This window comes from Microcebus murinus, chromosome 21 (genome assembly GCF_040939455.1).
Source record: "Microcebus murinus isolate Inina chromosome 21, M.murinus_Inina_mat1.0, whole genome shotgun sequence".
In the NCBI taxonomy this organism is placed as follows: Eukaryota; Metazoa; Chordata; class Mammalia; order Primates; family Cheirogaleidae; genus Microcebus; species Microcebus murinus.
Genome location: NC_134124.1, coordinates 32,980,013 through 33,002,928, shown reverse-complemented (window position 1 = coordinate 33,002,928; position 22,916 = coordinate 32,980,013). Strand labels below are relative to the sequence as shown.

The following is a 22,916-nucleotide window of genomic DNA, read 5'->3' as shown; positions in this document are numbered from 1 at the left end:
CGTGAAGCAGTGGTCCAGGGCCTCAGCACGCTGGTGTCCTCAGCAAGAGTCAGCTGCTGTTGTCATTATATCATTATCTTTTTATTTTTTTCCCAGCATTATCTTTAAGTGCCTCACAGCTCTGGGGCAGGAGGATCTGAGGCTGATAACGGATGTGACAACACAACCCTGACCCACAACCCTGTCTGGTGAGTCACCAAGGGAGGGGAGGGCTGCTCTGAGTCCCATTCCCCTGTCTTCTATGGTTCCTGGGAGGTAGTTGATTCTACTGGTCAGAACTTGAGGATGGAAATAAAACAGTTGGCCAGGAGACAGGAGGTCCTATCCCTCCCTTGGGCGCTGAGACATCCGTCCTCCGGGAGCGTAGAGGCTGCTTCCCTAACAACACACGGAATGCTCTATGCTCGGAAAGGTTAGAGTGAATCGGCATATTCCAGCTCAGTGTCAGGGCACGGTTCCCCTCAATGCCCCCCAACATTCCCTGCATAATTTGGGATTCCAGTTAGGGATGCAGCAGGATGCAGTTCTGGAATCTGAAATCCTGCATTAAGTGCTCGTTAAAGACGATGAAGGGGCCCCTCTGGCTGATGTGGATCAGAGGAGGTGGAGACCCCACAAATGAACACTCACTACGAATTAAGGTAGGAAGGACGAAGGCAGAGTGGGTGTCGATGACCCATCAGCACACTGATGGGGCCACCGGATGATTGCTGAGTGCTGCCCTACTCAACTCCCTGGGGCCAACTGCCCTGACCCTACTATGCGCCTGTGCTGGGCTTGAGACAATATTAGACCTTGAAATACACCACTGATAAAGGTAGACAGGATCCAGCCCACATTTGCCTCTTCTGTAAAGTACTGTAGATATGTCCAGACCATGGGAATACAAAAATAAAAGTAATTAGCATTTACAAAGTGCTTGCCATGTGCCACACACTGCTCTAACTACCTTATGCATATTATTTCATTTTATCCTTTGTGATAGGTACTAGGATTAGTCCTGTTTTACAGGGAGGAAAACTGAGTCCAGAGTGGTTAAGTGACTTGCCCCAGGTCATAAAATTAAGGAATGGTGAAGATGGGATTTGAACCCAGGCAATCTTAAGTCTTAACTTCTCTGTGCTGCCTCTGAGCTCTCTCTGGGCTTTGAACTCATGCTAGTGACTGTAGCACTTGGTCCTATTTCCATGGGAACATTTATTATCTCCCCAGCCTCCCTGGAAGCCCTCTGCCTTCTGGGACTAGAGTTTAAATGGGCCTGTCCATCTTCTAGAGCCCTGGACGCCCACGGCAGTCAATAAACATGCGCTGGTTGACTGCAAGAGGGGAGCTTTAGGGATGGGTGTGAATCCCCAAGCTCCCTCAAAATGCTGGATTTCCAGATCAAGGTGCAGACTGAAGAGGGGAAAATGAGGTTCCCAGGCACAATCTTGTTAATTTACAACACTGTAAAGAACTTGATCATTTAAAAATTAACAACATCATGTAAATGAGATCTTACTAAGTGTTGCATCTTACCAAAAAGAAAAACGCCCTGACAGGAAGTATTTCTCGCAGTTGACGTGTCACTCTGTCTGCATGCACAAACAGTGCACAGCTGGGGAGACATTCAGATCTGGGGAGCTCCACTCCCTTTTCCAATGAACAGATAAATACATACGTAATGGATGACTGATACATACATGATAAGTGATAACAGAAAAATTGTAAAAATAGGTACATCACAATACCATACAGATAATAAGGGAAAGCAAAAGAAAAAGAGGGAAATAAAGAAAAAAGAAAGAATGAGGAAGGAAAAAGGAAAAGAAAGAAGGAAAGAAAGTTAATGGAATGTCCAGACTTATTGACAAGTGACGTTGGCCTTGGTCACATGAAAGAGTTGCATATTTTTGGAGAAAAGGATGTTCTGGGGAATACTGGTTTGGGCTAAGTCACGGGACATGTTCTGTTTGTCCAAATTGGGTTGAAATCTTCCACTAACTAGCTGCTTGACCTTGGCAAGTTGTTGTACCTTCCTGGGCTTCAGTTTGCATATTCGTACAAAACACTTAATAATATAAGCCTCATTATTCTACTGAGCGAAGCAGTGGAGGTTAAGGACATGAGCGCCTATAGAATGGCTTCTGTTTCTTATTAGCAATGCAACACTGAGTACATCACTCACCTATTCTATGCCTCAGCTTCCTCATATAAAACGCTGATTATAATAGTTCTACATTGTAAAGTTGCAGGGAGGATTAAATGAGCTAACACATGTAAAAACATTTACAACAGTGATGGATCTAGGTGCTTAGTAAATGTTAGCTATTATAATGCCACACAAAATGCAAAAACAGAGAACAAATTTCAAGTGCTTTATAAATATATGGGGTCATTGTGGCTAGAAGCTGAAGGAAGTCTACAAACTAAGCTATGTGCCTGCCAGGAGAATAGTCACCTTTTCTGGTTGACATTATCACATGCTTCTCTAGTCCAAGGCTAAGTTTGTTGTCATCACCTACCTATGGCAATACTATCTTGCATTGAGTTCTTCCTAGATACCAGGCATTGTGCTAAGGAATGCCACTCTATCCTCACACACAGAAAGAAATTCTCACGAAATAGAGACTATCACCGTCCCCATTTTAAGGACTAGGAAAGTGACACTCCAAGAGGTTAAATGACCTCCCAAGAAATGGAAAGTGACAGAATGAAGGAGTCTGAAGCCTAGGCTGTGTTCTTGAGTCTAACTTTTCTTTTCTTTTTTTTAAAGGTAACATAAGTACTCCATTCATCCTTCATTGATATAAATTTTTCTATTTAGAAAAATTCAATTCCACTATCTTAGGTCCCTTAAAAAATTGTGTTCTAATTTCCTAGGTATGAACAAGGATTACTGTAGCATCTCTGAGGGCCTGTCCCCAAAATGGCTACAGTCCATGCAAGGTGAGATTTCAGCAGGGGACATTCCTCCAAAGCACCCCCAGGAGGATCAGCACATTTCTTCCAGAATGACCATGCAGACAGCTCAGAGGAGAACGCTTGCCCAGCCAGGGCTCCCATCACCTGACCCTGTGTCAGCGGTGGCTGTTTGCACACTTGCCTGCCCATCAGTTATTCCACTTTCTGGTAACAACTGCTAGATTTTCTTTTGGAGAACTAATCTCTTTTCCTCCCCCCATGCTACCAGACTTTGTGGTTTGGGTAGACCTGACCTAGTACCAAAGGTGGGTCATGAAATCCAAGCCTAATTTTATTCTGCCAGCCACAGAAGTTTATGGATGGACATGTAGCCCACACCAGGCCTTTGAAGACAAGCCTGGGGACATTTGTTGCACCTATTAAATAAAAGCTTTTTCTTTCTATTGGGGTTGCAAATCCAACAAGACAGATATCTGCAACTTCTAGAGCCCATTTTCCCCACTATAAAGAGAGCATCTGCCTGAGAATGAAGCCAACAGGAGAAAAAGCACAGACAGAGAACCAGATTCCCCACATCACTATTTAAGCACCCAGATATAGCCATGCCTGAAGCCATACCTCTGAGTTCCTTCCGCTATCTGAGCCAATAGATTCTTCTTTTTGCTTAGGCAACTTTGAATTATATTTCTTTAAAAATCCTAATCAATAAGTACCTTTGGATATACAGAGTTCATTGTACATGTTCATGAATGTCAGGGTGTGTACCAGGAGTTGGAAGCATGAGATAAATTACACTTAGTGCTTGCCTGCCCTCAAGAAGCCCATTCCCTAATGGAGGGACAGTCATATGAAGAGATGATTACAGGAAGCATAGGAAGTGCCTGAGAGTCCTAGAAGGATTCACAAAGGGCCAGAAAGGATTATGTGGTCAAGAATGTGAAGGCTGCTTTCACCTTGACTCTGGTCTAGAAGGGAAGAGAGACATGCGGGCAGAGCCATAGCGTATGCAAAGTCACAGAAGTATGGACAAGTAGGCAATGCTGAGAAGCCGAGTGTATCTGGATGCAGGGTGAGAAGACAATGACCACTGCTGCATCTCCCAGGTGCTTCATGTGATTTGGCAAACCCCACGATGTCACTGACCAGCTGGAAAACAGTGAAGGGGCCCCACGCAGGGTAAGAGGTGGCCTCGACCTCAACTCGACATGACTGAGCACAGACAGAAGGATGACCAGCTACACAGTTTGTAGGGCTCAGTACAAAATGAAAGTGTGAGTCCCCCTGTTCAAATATTATCAAGAACTACAAGATGATGGTTCCAGAACATTAAACCGAGCATGGGGCCCTTCAGAGTGTGGGGTCAGATGCAACTGCTCAGGTCTCATGTCCAGGAAGCTGGTCCAGACAGAGCTAGGGAGGGACCAGCCTCTGACCCATCGTGTGGCCTGGGCCTCTTCCCACCAGCACTCCATCATTGCGAAGGCCAGCTTCCTACCTGCGTGGTGTGAACAGGGAGAGCTGGGCAAGCCACCCCACCCCGGATGCCGTGCGGCTCAGTTGACTTTCCTCTTCCCGTCCAAGAGTCAGCTCTTGGACGTACATGAGGTAGAAGTTCTCAGACTGCATCCAGTAACACAACTATTAATATACAAATGTTTATAGTCTTCCCTCTTTCCTTCTACTTAAGAGAATTCTGTTTTTCACCTTTGCAGCTTCTGCCCTTATTCGCCCTTCTAAAAGTATTTCTGTCTTTGCCAGCCAATGCTGGGCTTTTTTGTATAAAACAAGGGCAGTAGGTAAAGGGAGATAAAACTAGAAGCCAGTATGAGGTGCAAGGCTGTCCATGGAAAAGACCTAAAACAAATGTAAGAAGCCATAAGAAAAGGGGAGAGGAAGGAGAGAGAGAGGCCAAGGATTGCTGTTGTGAAGGAGCGTATGGACAGCATTCTAGAATAAGGTTCTGAGAGAAGCCTGGGGAAACCGCTGTGTGAGAGATAGTGAAAGCCAGAGGAATGGAGAAAGGGAATGTTTGAAAATATAAATGAGTATTATGACTTGGATTTCACTTTGGTGAGATGATGTTAGAGATCTAGAAGACTGAATCTGACGTCTTCCAATCTGAAGACTGAAATTGTTTATAATCACTTTTATCTCACATTCTGCTGGGCCACGTGGGATCTAAGTCTTGCTTGGGCTACACTGATGGTCTATGAGATGTTAATAGGTATCATATATACACACAAAGATGCAGCAAATGCACACCATATGGTTCCGTGGGCAAATAAATCTGCGAAATGCTGTATCCTAAATCCTTCTCTTGGAAAGATCAGGCTAGCATATTAAAAGCTCTGAGAAGTCCTGCAGCAGAGAAACCCATTCAAAGCTGTTTAATCCAATGCCTGCTAAACTTCTTTTACCATATGTCATAAAATATATTAATATTTTAATTTTTAAAATATATTTAAAAATACTATAATTTTAAAAAATGCTTACCTAAGCCCTCCTGTCCTGAGGGTTTTTTTTTTATTTTGGCATATTATGGGGGTACATTGAGGGTTTAAGGAAGCCATAGACACAGACAAAGTATGATACCCTAACCAAGACTGAAAGCATGGAGAGGGTTGGGAGGACTTTTTGAGTAGCTTCAGGATTGGTGAGGAGCTCTTCCCTGGGTTTAAAAGTACACAGAAAGGATGTGTTAACACTTTAATTTCTTGTTACCAAGGAGAAACCATCTCTGCCTCATCTCTACCAGTGATCTTCAAAGTGACCACGGGGCGAGGTGGTGGCTTTTTGGAGGGGCGGCGGCTCACCTGTTCTGAACCATGCTCATCGCCATCCAGTCTACAGGGTACACGTTCTTGCCAATGAGGTCCTTGAACATGATGAAGGTCTCCATCAAGAAGTCCTGAAACAGTCAAGAGCAACATGCCTGTCACCCTGTTTCATAGCAGCTGACTGAAAGTGCTCAGAGCTTGTTGGCCCTTTACATGTTTTTTCTTCATTATTTTTTGGAGGAAGACAAAGAGAGAGGGCACGGTCTTCACTAACTGAATTCAGCGAAACCCACAGCAGAGGATTTTAAATGGAAGCTTAAAATTTGGCTACTGGGAGACTGTTTCAGAAATATCAGTGGAGTATGAATGTGGGATGCTAAAACACTCTCAAAGTAAGGCACTATAAATTCTGTCTTTGGGAATAAAAAAAGTAAATGGGCTCATTGATGTGGCAATTTTATAATCATCGTCCCAAATATGTATTTGAGAAGGAAATAATTGACACTGTATGAAAGCCTCTTAGGTCATTGAGCAAACAAACTATTATTAAAATGAACATCTAATTAGCAGTGCAGTAAACACAGCTAATTCATACATCGCATGCACTCTCGCAAACAGATTTGAAGCAACACAATGACAGAGACCGTTTTCCTCCCCGTTGAAGAGGTTCAGAGTGGATCACAACACACTCCATCAGATTTTGCAGCGGGCCACACTCGTTCTCCATCTTTGGGGAACACAAATTAAAGACAAATCTGGACGGCTAAGACCAGAACCACTGGCAGTGGGACCCTTCTGAGCTGGAGGTAATGAAGTCATCCACCAGCATGCTTTAGGTAAAATTTAAAAGCTGGAGGAAGCCCATTCAGAGTTCTTTCCTGGAGTCAATAGTGCTCAAATTATCTTAACAGCGATTACTTTGTCCAAATAAAATCTCACCCAGAACCCAACATATAAAATACGTAAAAGTAGAACAGCTCTGGATGAATTCTCTGTGTATGTGTGTGTGTGTGTGTGTGTGTGTGTTGGCTGATAGTGACGCTATGAGGAACATAATTTGAAAATCACTGCTTTAAGCTGAATTGCAGAATTCTGGAAATGGCATTTGTTCCTTTCCAGCAGTCTTTGTTTCTAGGGGAAATTACTCTCCCTCCCAGTTTCCTATCAGCAGAATGGGGACCATATCCACCTCCAAGGACTACTGTGAGGACTAGGTGCATACTGTGCCCAGATGCCAAGTACAGAGCCTGGCCCTTATAAATGCTCATCACATGCTTGATGATGAAAATGCTGAGCATTATTACCCATCCTTGATGTCACCTGTGTCCTTAGAAGCTGGAAGAAGCAGGCTCAGAGGCCAACTTCTATGCATTTGTGATCTTAATATAACAACAGCTATCTTTTACTGAGCACTTACTATGTGAGAACTACCGTGCTCTCATGTAACCCCTTCTAAACCCTGTGACATACATGATATTATCCCCACTTTACAGATGGGGAAACTGAGGCCTATGAGAGGATTCAAATCTAAGACTGTGTGACTCCATCAATCATGCTCTTAAGCTCCAAAATGTCTGTGATTCAACAAATATTGGTTAAAGCACATCTAGATTATATGGTAGACATTCAGGTCTTGTCTCTGACATGGAATGAAAACATGAGAAATACAAGAAACAGGATATGAGACATGCACATCTGTAACCTGAAACACACACACACACACACACACACACACACACAATACCTATGGGGGGACCTTCTTGCCCTAAACTCTTGAGAACCACTAGTTCTTCCCCAACCCCAGCACCCTGCAGACTCACCACAAGTTCAGAGTTGGTCTGGAACGTCTCAATATAGAAGGAGTAGTGCTGGTCACCCATCTGGTTTAGGATGGCTGTCATACATGCCACAAAGTGACTCTATAAGACATGAAGAAAAATACCATGAAACAGCAGAGAGAGCACCATAAGATTCACCATCTCCATTTTCTTGACTTCACACTGGAAAAACACCCAACCATCCCAGCCCGGGACACAAAGCTCCTCCAGGGATGGAGAATCTCTCCTTGCCAGACCAGCACGGGAGATTTCCCTATGAGGAACGCTTTCCATATGGCTCATTCATCGATTAACTATTATATGCCTATGACCATAATAGGAGCTCCAGACATAAGACTTGATCCATTTTCTATCTGGATGCTTGTGCGTGGGGGAAAGAGCCCTGTACTGGTGTCTGGAGACCCAGCCTATATCAAGATCCTGGAGAGAGTTTCATTTTCTGATAAATAATTTTACATGGATAAGCTCCAATTGTTTCACCTGTCAAATGGGACAATAATCCACCCATAGCTGCCCCAAGAAGATTATCAAAAGAATCAAACGGTTCCTATAGCACCTTAAAACGTACCAAAGTTCTCTGCAGAGGGATCATTTGTTGGATCACCATGAATCAGCCAGTGAGAACCCACCACCTACTGGGCCTGGCACTTGTTAAGGGCAGTATGGGATAAAAGAAATGAGAAGAGATGGCCCTTGCTCTTTGTGAGTTTATAATCTAGTTGGGAAACAAGATTAATGTCCATGGAGGAAAAAGTAATAAGACCGTTCATCTGCAAGGCAGACTAAGTGCCAGAAAAACTCAAATAATAAGGAAATGAAGGTGGGGACTTGGAGAGGAGCCCCGGGGAGCAGAGATGCGAGCACCACACCCTTTTGTGCACCAGCAGACACCAGCACAGCCTTTTCTGCTTTCTCCCAGATTTTATGAGCCCATATCAGGGTGGGTTTTCTGTTTGCACTAACATCTGCAAACAGCATTTAGGGAGATCTATTCTGGAACCTGGTAAAGGAAGCACTGGCCACGAATCCACCAGGGGTGAGAAGCCATTCTCAGCTGTCTCCTGCATCATTTCCCTGGGGCTGCCATTGTGGCCGAAAACAGATCCACTGTGGCCCAGTCCAAGGCAAGCTTGTGGAGTACTAGAATCTACAGCCTTTGTTTGTTTTTTTAAAAAGGTTATCTTTTGTTAAAAAATATATAACAAATATAAAATATATACAGGCATACTTTGTAGATATTACAGGTTTGGTTCCAGACCACTATAATAAAGTGAATATTGCAATAAAGCCAGTCACACAAATTTGCTGGTTTCCCAGTGCATATAAAAGTTATGTTTACACCATACGGTAGTCTATTAAGTGTGCAATAGCATTATGTTTTTAAAAAATGTACTACCTTAATTAAACATACTGTATTGCCTAAAAATGCTAATGATCATCTGAGCCTTCAGCAAGTTATAATCTTTTTGCTGGTGGAGGGTCTTGCTTCGATATTGCTGGCTGCTGACCGGGGTGTTGGTTGCTAAAGGTCGGGTGTCTGTGGCATTTTCTTGCAATAAGGCAACAATGAAGTTTGCCGCATCAATTGATTCTTCCTTTCCCAAAAGATTTCCCTGCAACATGTGATGCTGTTTGATAGCATTTTACCTATAGTAGAACTTCTTTTAAAACTGGAGTCAATCCTCTCAAATGCTGCTGCTGCTGCTTTATCAACTAAGTTTATGGAATATTCTAAATCCTTTGTTGTCATTTCAACAATGTTCACAGCATCTTCACCAGGAGTAGATTTCATTTCGAAAAACCACTTTCTTTGCTCATCCAGGAAACGCAACTCTCCATCCATTCAAATGTTATGAGATTATGGCAATTCAGTCACAAGTTCAGGCTCCACGTGTAGTGTCAGTTATTTTGCTATTTCCACTACTTCTGCAGTGACTTCCTCCACTGGAGTCTTGAGCCCCTCAGAGTGATCTGTGAGGGTTGGAATCAATTTCTTCTAAATTCCTATTAATGTTGATATTTTGATCTTTTCCCATCAATCACAAATGTCCTTAACAGTATCTAAAATAGTGAATCCTTTCCAGAAGGTTTTCAATGTAATTTGCCCAGATCCATCCAAGGAATCACTATCTATGGTAACTGTAGCCTTACAAAATGTGTCTCTTAAATCATAAGATTTGAAAGTTTAGATTACTCCTTGATCCACAGGCTGAAGAATAGATGTTTTATGTTGGCAGGCATGAAAACATTAATCTTCTTGTACACCTCCATCAGAGCTCTTAGCTGACCAGGTGCATTGTCAATGAGCCATAATATTTTGAAACGCATCTTTTTTTTTTTTTTTTCTGAGCAGTAGGTCTTAACAGTGAGCTTAAAATATTAAGTAAACCATGCTATAAACAGATATGCTGTCACCCAGGCTTTGTTGTTCCATTTCTAGAGCACAGGAAGAGTCAATTTAGCATAATTCTAAAGGCTCTTAGGATTTTCAAAATGGTAAATGAGCATTGGTTTCAACCTAAAGTCACCAGCTGCATTATTCCCTAATAAGAGAGTCGGCCTGCTCTTTGAAGCCAGGCAATGACCTGTCCTGTCTAGCTATGAAAGTCCCAGATGGGATATTCTTCTAATAGATCTGTGTCATCTACACTGAAAATCTGCTATTTAAAATAGCCACCTTCGTTAATGATCTTGGCTAGATCTTTCGGATGACTTGCTGCTGCTTCTACATCAGCACTTGCCTCTTCACCTTGCACTTTTATTATGGAGACAGCCATATGAACCTCTGCTAGCTTCCAACTTTTCTTCTGCAGCGTCCTCACCTCTTTCAGCTTTCATAGAACTGATGAGAGTTAGAGCCTTGCTCTGGATTAGGCTTTGGCTTAAGTGAATATTGTGGCTGGTTTGATCCAGACCACTCAGACTTTCTCCATATCAGCAATAAAACTGTTTCACTTTCTTATCATTTCTGTGGTCACTAGATTAGCATGTTTAATTTCCTTCAAGATCTTTTCCTTTGCATTCACAATTTGGCTAACTGGTACACGAGGCCTAGCTTTTGGCCTATCTCCACTTTTGACACCCGTTTCTTGCTAAGCTTTTGATTTAAAATGAAAGATGTGTAAGTCTTCCTTTCTTTTTTTTTTTAACCAATGAAAGTATGTGTTTTGCTGAATAAGTCTTCCTTTCACTTGAACACCTAGAGGCCACTGTATGGTTATGAATTGGCTTAACTGCAATGCTGTTATGTCTCAGGGAAGAGGGAGCCCCGAGGAGAGGGAGAGAGCTGGGGGAACGTCTGTTCCCGGAGCAGCGAGAATGCACACAACATTTACCAATGAAGTCTGTCGTCTTACCTGGGCATGGTTCATGGTGCCCCAGAAAAATTACAGCAGTAACATCAAAGATCACTGACCACAGATCACCATCACCGATATAATAATAATGAAAATTTTGAAATGCTGCAAGAATTACCAAAATGTGAAACAGAGACAGGAAGTGAGCAAGTGCTATTGGAAAAATGGTACCAACTGACTGGCTCAAGGCAGGGTTGCCACAAACTTTCCATTTGTTAAAAACAGAGTATCTGTGAAGCGCAATAAAATGAGTATGCATGTGTGTGTGTGTGTGTGTGTGTGTGTGTGTGTGTGTGTGTGTGTGTGTGTGTGTGTGTGTAGATCCTCCTAGGTTTGTCTTTTGGGAAACTGAATGTTCTCCAAGCTTGCATTCCCCAAAGTAGCTCCCAAAGACATGGATTCTTATTTTCTTCTAGGTTCTTTTCAATGAGGAAGTTTAGGAATAGTGAGTTTCACATCAGCAAGACCAGCTATGTAATTTGTGGGGCCCAGAACAAAATGAAAATGCAGGGCCCCTGTTTAAAATTATTCAGAATTTCAAAACAGCCACAGGGACCCTTCTGATAAGGGGCCCCAGACGACTGACTACACGGTCCACACGCCCAGGAAGCTGGCCCCGCCTGCCAGCACCACCACACTGGCATGCCATAAATGCTTAGGAAACATGCAAATCTGGCAGAGAGTGCCAAGCAGGGACTGTCGGGAGCAATGGCTGATGACACTTTGTTGATGGGAACCTGCAGCTTGTACACCGGGCGGCACCTCCTTGAAGATCCAGAGAGTGAAATCCTCTCTCCAGCTCAGGCCCCCAGGGGGTGGTAATGAGTTTGTGAAATGATCCCTTTCAAACCAGACAGAACACCACCATCACCGTGAACTTAACCGGGTCTCACTTAAAGCAAGAAATGAGCATTATTACTGTTTATACCTTTGGCCAGGCCAAATGCAAAAAAAACCCCAGAAAGTTTGAGGGGCACAGGGGTGTGTGCATGTGCAGGCGTGTGTGCCCGTGTGTGTGCGTGTGTGTACGAGCGTGTTCGCTCTACTCCCTCAGTCTCCTCTCCTTCCTTAAAAAATTCAGCCTGTGGCCACTAGAGGTCTTTTCTTTTCACATGGTAGCTGCCGTGCAGTTTGTTCGGCTTTTTATTTATTCCTACGTGAGCAGACCCACTACACTTCTTGCATATAAACAGTACAAATTACAATATAAGGGACTTATTATTCCTCCTTCTGGAGTAATTCTGCTGCCGGTCAAAGCCTGGTTCGTTGTGCAAGGAAGGGGGACAGCCTCTGCAGGTGACTCCGCTGCTTCAAGGTAAGAGATGTGCATAGGCTTTATTCTCTACGACCGAGAATCCTCTAAGAGAAAATGCTATCGTCTCCTGGACAATAGTTTACTTTTAAGGATTTGACTTAAATGAGTACTGGGATTGTGAGCTCGTGCGTGTATGTGTGTGGGGGGGGGTGTAGTGGAAAATCCACCATTGTCAGAACTGCAGCTGCCCCAAATGCATAGATATGGAATGCTTGTTATTTCCAATGGCTTAATTTGAATTTGAAGTGAGAGGGGAGCAAAAAACAAACCTCAAGTTTGCCTGGAATTATGTTGAAAAGGCTGCAACATCTTAAGCCTTGTTTAGAGAAACTTCCATTCTTCATTTTAAAAGAACAAAAAAAAGGGGAAGGGGATTCTAGTCCCCCTCTAGAGTGACCGTTTTATGAAAGAAACCATTATCTTTTTATTAGGAGTTGGTCAGTGTGTTATAGGTCACTGATCAATCAAAATTACTCTCACCAGCTTGTTAATTTCTTCGTTCTAACTACCATGTAGAAAAGCCCAGCTGGGTGCCTTTCAGTACGATTGTAGTGCAATGTGACTGAAGTTTGGACAAGTTACCTGCATTTGGCTGCTAATGAAAAATGACAGTGTTTTACTTCCGACTGGAAGCATCCTTTTTGTCCTACTATGGTGTCTAGCTCACTTTGGTATGGATCTGTCAGAAATCACGCCAACGTGACGGACTGATGGTACCTGAGAGGGAGTGAGAAACCAGCAGCAGGTTCGCATTCAGAAACGGCTTCTGTCATTTGAATTTTTAAAATATTTCTCTTGGTCACATAATGATAGAATGTTGGAATGACATTATGCTTCTCTGATGTGTGTCCCCGTTTCAGTACTACCCTCAATATGGCATTTGCATCCTTCCTTTCCCTCTGTACAAGTTTGAGACCTGACTTCCGTATCCACCATGTCCACAGTCTTGGGAGATGCAGGCACCGGGGGTGCAGGTGGGATCCGACTGCATTTGCCCTAGCAACCCAGACAGCCCTACCATTGACGTTGCTCAAACTTTGTGGTGTAGGAACTCAGACTCCCAATACTGTGGGCAACCAGGATGAGCCTGAATACTGCCTGGGGGACAGGAGAGTGAAGGGATCCCCAGGAAGTTCAGGTGAACGCGAATCCCCTTCCTTTCACCCCTGGCAGAAATTCTGTAACTGACATATATTTACTACCCAGGCACGAGGCAGCCACTCATCCATACCCAAGCAGCATGCTGGGTTCCTGGGTGGGAAATTGCTTCTTAAAACAGAATACCAGGGAGACTTGCATATCAAATTCTGGAGAGAAATTGTATCCGAGACTCTGGCGCAAACCAGGCAGTGTCACCTCGCTCTGATCAGGGTGGTTTAAAATGTGGCTAATGAATCACAGCATGAAGAGACCCGGTTTGAAACTAGGTCAAATGTGTAAAAATAAGTACAATCATCACAGACACTTGGCTGATGAGGGGCTACTTAACACCTTGAGTGGCAGGGCTTATTTGCTGCATAGAACCCTCTTCAGTGATCCAAGACAATCAATCCTCTTAATTAAGTCAGCCTGTCAGTACGCAGGGAGGTCTTGCACACCTGGGAGAGGGCTGAGGCTCCACAGGAAAACAGTGGGGGTCTCCTCACTGTGTGATGGCAGGAGAGAAAAAGAGGACCCCAATACTGTGTGCTCAAAATTAGTTGGCGGGTGCACTAAGTGATTGCAACCAAGACAGTAGCCCTCCCCAATCATTCTACTATTTTGCATTAAAAAAATCGTGATCATCATCATAATGATAATGCCAACATTCAACTTAAACATATCTATTTAATATTCTCTAATGTAAACACACCTACACACACACACACACAGCCAGGACCCTGCAGTGCCAAGTGAACCAGGAAAGAGGCTATCTGTTTGCCCTGCCTTGGAAAACAAACAAGATAGGGGAGGGGGCATGGTTGCTGTGAATGCACCCCCCCAGCCCCCCGCCACTCACCTAAGATTAGTGGGAGTGATGAGATCGCAGAGGGAGGGAAACGGCCGACTTCGGAGGCTTGCTACCTAAATGCCAACATTACTATGCGATACCAGCTGGTGACACGTTGCTATAGTAACTTCAAATAATGTGCACGACCAAAATAAAATAAAATATAGAAAGCATCAAGCAGAGGAGATGAAGGAAAGTTTGCATGCCAGGGGAGGCTCAGAGGGAGATGAAAAGTTTTCCCTATGAGCCATCCTATGGAGACCGAGAGTGGCCAGACGCACGCTCGGGTTGCGCCTCCAGTCACCCCCATGTCTGCCACGAGGTTATATAACACATTTTATTCTTGGATGAAATTGGTGCTGTCTGTGTGGTGGATCTGGGACTGGAAGTGGGAGGCTCTGGTGTCAGGAAAAACAGGGACTCTAAAACCCATTCATCGCAGAGCTTTGTCAGGCAGCTCGGAGTTGTAATTTGCAGCGATCTCTGGGGGACGAAGGTGTGCAGGCTGTCTTAGCAACCGCCGAGTGCTGGGCTCTGAGATGGTGCCGGGGTCCAGCAGCGAGCGGGAGGGGTACGGCCACGCTGCACACAGCTTCCATCTTGCTCTGCCAGGATGCGGAGCGTAAGAGTAGGGGCCTAGGAGCTGCAAACCCTAAGTTCCAGTCTCAGTGCTGCCTCTTACTAGTCCTGTGACCTTGAGTGGAGCCTTGTGCCTCGGCTGCCTCCTCTGTTAAAGGAGATACAAATACTCGTTGCTTCATATGGTTTTGGTGAGGAACAAATTAATTTGCAGAAAGAGTTTAGAATGTAGAAAGCCCTCCTGCCAGCTATTTTTGTATTGTCTTGTTGCTGACTCTGGCCCAGAGAAACTATGCAGATTAGCTAATTGAAATTCCTGACCTGGACAGAGGAAATGATGACTCCACCTACCCATGACTATCTATGGACACATCAAGTGCTCCCAATCACAGCTTGGGACAAACAGCTAAGTGGCTGTCACTCCGAACATGCCTTTGGTGAATGACATGCCTAAAGCACAGCTGTTTAGTAAGTCCAGTGTGTGCCTCTTGGAGAAAAGCATGCTGGGAGAGTTCTTTTGTTCAGGGACAGTTGCTGGCAGGTAGGGAAAGTGACAACATTGCCCAAATTGTTCAACAGCGTGAAATTTAACTGTCTTCATCGACAACTTAGTCCCCCACCTGTTTGGCTTTGGGAGGGGCCCATCTTTGTGTGCAGCAACATTCTTTGGTTACCCAGGGAATCTGCTGTGCCAGAGAGTAAACCAAGTCACCTTCCGTCATGGGGACGCTTCTTGATGACCACAGATCCAGAAGGTTCTCATGGTCTACTACATGTCAAAGGCACAACATCACAGGAAAACAGAAAGGTGCCACTTGGATGCTGTATGCCCTGGATGGGCCCTGACGTGTTCTGTTTGTGCAACATGTCAACTCCAGTAGTGCCAGCTGTGTGCACCCCTGACACTGGGCGTCCACAGCAGATCAGCTCTCGGGCACACATGAGGGCCAGGACTGAGGCGTGGTGTCTGCTCAGAGAGCCGTCCTCGCTGACAAGGGGTGGCAGGCTCAAAGAGGAGTCTGAATTTATTACTCAGTCTCATGTGAAATTAATACCTCTGACCTGTTTGGAGCCTGTGCCTGTGGCTCTGTGGTGTGAGGTCACTTTCAATCTTCTAAGGAGATGATGGGATGTTTAATCACAAGGGAAAGTAGAAGGAAAGAAAATTCCATTCACTCTTTCCTTGTGCCCAAGACCCTACATCCATACATCTCGCTGGATTCTCTCGACAATCTCATGAAATCAGCTTTATGCCCATTTTACAGATGAGGAAAGTGAGATATACCTGGAGGTCAGGTCGCTTACCTAGACAGACATTTAGTGTGTAATGGCACAAGAGTTAAAATCTGGGCCTTTCTGACTCCAAGACCCGTGTTCTTTTAAAAAGTCCACCATGTCTCCCACATCAGCTGAGATCTTTGTCCATGTAGTCACTGCTGTTTGCCAGAAACTAGAATTGAACTTGCATATTGTATGGGCTCAATAAATATTTGTTAGGTGGGAGATCAAATTTATTATAGTATTCCCCACCTCTAAAACAATGTTACAGGAACCTCCCCCTCCACAAACTCTGAAAAGTAAGGGGCATGTGTTCACTTCCTTCCCCATAGAAGAGGCCAGAAATGAAAGAATTTTTGTTCTACCTCTGAGTACACTTTATCTTAAATTATATTTCATCAAGCCAGAGTGAGATAATTCTTTTCACACATTCCTTAATTCAATGAAGATTTCTTGAGCACCTACTATGTGCCCACCATGGCTTTAGGTGTTAGAGATATGCCTGTGAACAAGCTTAACAAAGGCTTTGCTCCTAATAAGCTCACATCCCTGTTGGGCAGGGCCAGGGCCTGGGGGAGCAGGGAATATACCTAAACCAGGGAATATATAAGTAAGATCATTTTAGACAGTAATATGTGTTAATAATAAAATGTTACAAATCAACAGGATAGAGGTGGAGGGTCTACCCTATTTTCCATAGGGCAGACAGCAGTGGCCTCTTTGAGAGTTGACATTTGAGTAGAAACCTGAATGATGAAAATGGGTCATGGGAAAAATCTGGCAGAATGGCAGATGCAAAGGCCCTGAGGTGGGGACGTGCTCGGAGTGTCAGAGGAGCCAAAAGAAGGTCAGCACTGCAGAAGTCATGAGTGAGGAGGGCTCAGCACGTGATGCGGTCAGAGACATAGAAAAGGGCCAGAGCCCACGGGCCCTTGGGGGCCAGGGACAAGAGTTTGCATTTTCCTCTCAGTGCAAAAGAAAGCCACTGATCTGGGTTGTAAGGCACCTGCTCTGAACGCTGTGTGCTGAAAGATCCCCTCTTTTTGGAAGCAGTTCCCGTGCCTTACTATCCAAGCCCATCTCCAAGGCACTAGACCGGAGTTGTTCCCAGGGTCATGGGTCATGAAAAGCACATTTTATGTTCTCAGTGTTGACTCTTCCTCATTCCTGGTGGTGTCATCATTCCTCGGCAAGCATTTCTCACTAAATGATTATCTTGTAGCCGAATCTGGCCCTCCTTCGAAGGGAGTGGACATGGGCTCTAGTTTTACGTGGATTCCATTTGTCTTTAAGTTCAGCGGGCTCGTCTCTCTGCCATGCACAGCTGAATGAACGGGCAGGCTCCCAGTCTCTGGTTAAAGCCATTCAAGTCTGGGGGCCCTACCTGAAAAGCCTGCTTGCCAGGAGATGGGCCAGCATTCAGCACCCACCACCAGGTATCAACTGAACAGAACACACTGATTCTGTTTCCAACTTTACCCATGGAGATGTGGTCAGGGAGGGTCACAAGTCTAATTGCAGAAAGACCAGTCTCAGAAGCAAGGGTTTATTCTCTATGCATCTAACAATGAAGGGCTTCCAAGCTTCATGCAACATCTCAAGAAAGGCTGTGCAGAAGTGTCTGTTTTGAGTCCTGGACAATACGGTATATTCCTCAGCTCACACCTCCCCGAGAAAAATCAAAACCAGGAGCATCACTAGAGCATGGCGCTCTGGAAGCGTATCCTAAGCAAGCGCCTCACCGTCCCCTGCGAACGTGCATCAGGTTAAAAGGACACCAAGGTCAGCCTTCCATGGGAAAAGGTGTGACAAAGGATATTAGGTCTCAGGCAGGAGATATTATGGGCTAGACAACAGTACTAATAACGACCACTTAAGGGGCTAAGCGTGCGTTAGATGCTGTGCTGAGCCCTCTATTGCTCCTTCTGGAAGGACTTTTCATAGGGTTGTAGCAAGGGAAGGAAAAAACTGGAAGCAAGACAAGCTAGGAGTAGATCTTTATGTGTTAGACATTGCTAAAAAGCACGCTGATGGTCACAACAGCGACAGTTACTGAGTACTTACTACGGGCCAACTGTTGCACGTGCTTCATCTGACTTAATGCTCCCAGCATTCAGGGACTGGCAATACCATTTGTGCTTTACAGACGGGGAAGCCAAGGACCAGAGAGGTGATGCCACTTTACTAGATCAGCTTGACTCCAAAATACGTTTGCTTTCTTGAAATCAAAAACCTAGGCTATAGTTTTTGCAAACATGATATAGTCTTATTGTAATTAAAATTAAGTAATACCTCAAAAGACAACGAAGAAAGGAAAAGTGTGTAATAGCTCACCTTACTACCCCTCCCCCTCCTGAATGAGCCTTGAGTATCATTCTAGACATCTCTGTGCCTATACAGAGAGGAGGGCGAATGGACAGATGGAGCGAGGGAGTGGATGTAGGCAGACAGACTAATTGACCAGAGCAGACACACAGCTGCACAGGCAGACCCAGCCCTCTTAATGACTGTGCTCTACGGCATATGAATTTCCCAGGATTTTAGGGTTAGCTGAGGAGACACCCTCCATTTTCTGCATTACTTGGGGATTACAAGGCTAAGAAGGGCTCTGGGTGAGACACCAATGCCACGTACTAGGAAATATATCTGGTTTCCCACTGAAGCAGTTTTGCTGGAAGACACTGGACACATCCTAAGCCCTGGGATCAAATCCAGGCTTTCTTTGACATGCTTTGAAACTTTGGGCAACATGCTTTACCCCTCTGAGCCTCAGTTCTCTCTTTGCAAACAGGGATGGCAGTGCTGGCTCCGTAGGACTGTAGTGAGCGTGAAGGTGGGAGACGTGTGCAGAGGGCGCCCATAGAGCTGGCACACACAGGTGCTCAGAAAGACCTTGCCGTGCTCAGCCTCAGCCCCGTTCCTGACTCACCAGGAACAGTTTATTGATCAGCCGGAAATGTATAGAGTTAGCTTTTGGTTCACTCATGGAGGATGATTTAAACCTCCCCACAGACCTGGGGGGAGCCGCATTGCAGATGAGGATTTATACAGTCTCTCTCCTCCCCTTTTGCCTTTGCAAAGCCTCCATGCTTAAAAAAGTGGAGGGAAAGCAGATAAATACGTCCCCAGACAACCAGGCCACCAGGCCAGAGAGTTTTCAGGAGTTCTGTCTGCAGTTCATCTCTTGTTTTCCTTCCTAAGGACTGGAGAAGAGTGAAGAAGGTCTCTCACATCATGTTTTAAACTTCAAGCCCAACTTAGCCAGGCCTCTGCTAGCACTTCCTGCTACCTCCCAATATAGGTGTACTCATTCCCGCTACAAGGGATCTGCTAGTCACACACATCAGGTTGTAGGGTCTGATGACAGTTTATTAGGGGGGTGAGTGTGGAGATGGCTGCTTCGAAAACTCTCTGCACTGCCCAACTCTGCAGTGCTTCACCAAAGCAATGACACGCTGAAGGTGTGATGCTTAGTCCACAGTAGAAGAAAGTTTTTCCTTTTCCCTCTTCCCAGACAATTCCTCACTCCCAATTGATCAATCAATTAGCAAATATTTACTTAGCACCTATTATGTGTAAGGAACTATGCCAGGTATGAATATGGTCCATGCTCTGAGGATCTCAGACTAATAGGGGAGATTCTATCTGTCTGTCTGTCTGTCTATCTATCTATCTATCTATCTATCTATCTATCTATCTATCTATCTATCTACATTACAGTGGTTCTCCACTAGGGTAATCTGGCCCCAAAGGGCATTTACTGTCTGAGACTACATTTGGGTGTCGTAAGTGAGGGAGGTGGTTCCTACTGGTATCTATTGGGTAAAGGATAGGGGTGCTGCTAAAACATCCTACGATACACAGGACACCCCCCCACAAAGAAAATGATCTGGCCCAAAATGTCACCAGTACTGAAGCTGAGAAACTCTGGCCTATAAACAGAAAGATACATTATGATACCGAACAACAAGTGCAAAACACACGCTGTAAGCCACGTCTGCTCTAGGCTTTTAAGAAGTGGAAATGACCTACGTGGGGAGGGAGGTCCAGGGAAAATTTCACACGGCATGAAGGAGTTGAGGAAGTACAAGACCGAGAGAGATCCAGCTGAGAATGAGAAAAGACATCTTAGATCAATAGAAAATACATTTCATTTTTATAATCTGATTAATTTAATTGATTGGTAGTGACCGCCTGGAGAGCTGTACCGGGAATGGTTCTAAGGCCCAGTTCCAGCTCAGCAGGAAAGAGTGTGGTGATCGATTGGTGATGTCTGCCACAGGCCAAGGAGAGTAACAGTGCCTGTGCTGAGAAATTGCTGTTCCCCTCTTATTGTTGGAACAGGATGAGAAAGAGGCAGAGGTGAAAATGAGCCAGGTGCTTTGGTTCAGAGGCACGTTCACAAAGTTCACAGGGGGAGATCACCAGAGATATCTGGAGGGGCAGACTGCGGAAGGGCCTCGAACAAGGGGCCCAGGGCTTTGATCCTCAATCCGCAGGTAGTGGTTTGGCAGGAAGGCACCGCTGCCTGTGTCGCCTTCAGGCCAGCTCTGCTGACAAGGTCTTGAGAACTAAAGAAAGCTGCCCAAAGTCCTTGCTCTTCGTTTCTACAAAGGGAGTACTATTTCATCTGTTAATAGCAAAAACTGGCAGAATCATCACGCTCTGGCTTTTATGAAGCTGATCCCCATGATGAAAAAAATCCTATGAAGCTGAACTCAGAGATAACTGTTTGAAAAGCTGACTCCAAGGGTTCACATTAATGAGCTCTTGTAAAGCCCTTTTGGATAGAGCATTCCTTCTGATGTCGTTTGTGCAAAAAAAAAAAAAAAAGGCTCTGGGGGGAGGGGGCAGAAGGAATTGGGAGTCCGTTCCTGGGACTCCCATGCCAGCTGCCCCCCTGGCAGGATGCTGCAGTGCCAACCCATCCTGGGCTTCCTGGCAGGCCCCAGCTCCCCGGCAGGCCGGCTCCTTCCCTGGCAGCTTCCTCCCTGCTCTGGGAATGATACTTCATTGATTCATTGGTTTGCAATCTTCCAAATGACATCATACTCCATGGTTTTTATTTTTGCCTTTCTCTCCCTCTGTTCACCTCCTGCCTCTTAAATTCCCATTTGTCCCCGCTTCCCTGTCCTTTGGGATGGTAGCAACGCCTTCCGATTACCACCCTCTGCAGTCCGCATTAGCTGCCTGCTGACTCCTTCTCCCCGTCATCATTAATAAAAGTGACACTGCAGCTTGGAATGAATGCAGGTCCTCCCCCACCTGCCCCACCCTCCCCTCTCTTGGAGCGGAGGCTCCCTGGCCACAGATCCCCGGCCTTTGAAGCTTTCTTCCTACTCCCAGCTGCCATACCTACATTCTGGTCCACACTCAATTAAAGAAAAATCAAGTGACACAATGAAAAATGCCATCCAGAAAGCTGGACTGGTAGAGCTCAGCTAGCAGATCAACTTATTAAAGCCCCATATCTACTAATTCCATCTAGAAAAGAAAAAAAGATGTCACAGTTGTCTGGACTGATTTGTTCTTTAACCCCCCTGCTGACTCTTTCACCCTGGAAGGCCTGGAGAAATCCCGGCAGAAGTCTAACAAAAGTTAAAGCTTAGAGGTAGAGAGCTAATGGGGGGATGCTCCATGGGAGCTATCTTGCAAGCCAGTGTCCTTGAAGCACTGGACCAGAGAGGTTAGGTGGTTTCCCCACAGTCACACAGCCTCCGAAAGTGGTGGAGCTGGGACTAGAACCCAGCTGCATGACCACAGTGTTAAGTTGACTATCCAGCCCTCCACCACCCCCAAACAGCAGTCCCCTGACCCTCCAATTTACAGCAAAATGACCATTCTTTCTCAGGCTTATCTCAGCCAAGAGGCTGTCGTGATACTAAGAATAAATGGACCTCAACTAATAACCAGGGCTGATATTTAAGATATATAATCTTTATCTTCCTCACCGCAGAGGTTTCCAGGTTTGGGGCAGAACAAGCCATTGAACACTAATTTCATCTTGCAAAAAAAAAATTGAATGGGTGTCTCTAGTACCACTGCTCATCCCACTTTGATCTATTACACTCTGTGCCCAGTGTCCAAATCTGGTTAAGAACATCAAATTAAAAACCAAACGATTGATCTCTGAAGTCACTCTGCGTAATGAAAACTGTCTGCACATGCGGTTAAGGGACCTCAGGGTGGGGACAGGGTGGGATGTGGGAGACTTTACTTGCGTCACTTGATCCAGAGATCCTCAAGCCGGCAGCCCGCTGGCCTCACGCAGCCCACAGAAATGCTTTGTTTGGCCAGCGGGGTGTTTTCAAAACACGGGAATTTGTTGTCAACATTTAAAAACCAGCAGAGATTGCATAACATTCTGGATATTCCAATTCCCTCGGACATTGGGAAGATCCGGCAATCCCAGTCTGCATTCCCGTATGGCAGGAGTGGGGGCTGCCTTTTGCAGGGGGTGGGAGGGTGTGCGCTTTCCAGGTGGCCAAGGTGTCACCTCGTTCTAAAGTGATCAGCTCATCTCGGTCTGCCAGGGACCCTCCAGTTTTAGTACTGAAATTCTTGTGTCCTGGGAAACCAGGACAGCTGGTCACCCTACCTAGTTGTCACTGACCTGGCACTGCATGTGCCTGTGGGCACTGCGTGTGCGACCTCTTCCCTCCAGCTTCCCTTGTGCCCACATGCCTCCCCAGAACGACAGTCAAGGCCGCCCACCCTCTGAATCCTGCTTCTCCCAACTCCCCTACATACCGCCTACCCTCAAATTCTCCTTACCCCCTTTGCACAAGCCAGAGAGGCTCTCTCTGCCACTGCATGAAGTCCAATTCATTTTTAGTGACCCGCACAAGTGCCATCTCTCCCTCCAGGAAGCCCTCTCTG

General features: G+C 45.3%; 1 protein-coding gene across 1 annotated transcript in view; it reads right to left on the bottom strand.

The window, feature by feature from the left end:
* Positions 1–22,916, bottom strand: part of DOCK2 (dedicator of cytokinesis 2) — a 392,475-nt gene that overhangs the window by 82,044 nt on the left and 287,515 nt on the right. Inside the window, exons 28-29 of the mRNA XM_075996281.1 lie at positions 7,502–7,600; positions 5,718–5,812 (exon numbers count right to left, since the gene is read on the bottom strand). Coding sequence (XP_075852396.1) covers positions 5,718–5,812; positions 7,502–7,600 — 194 coding nt within the window. The remainder of the gene's footprint in view (positions 1–5,717; positions 5,813–7,501; positions 7,601–22,916) is intronic.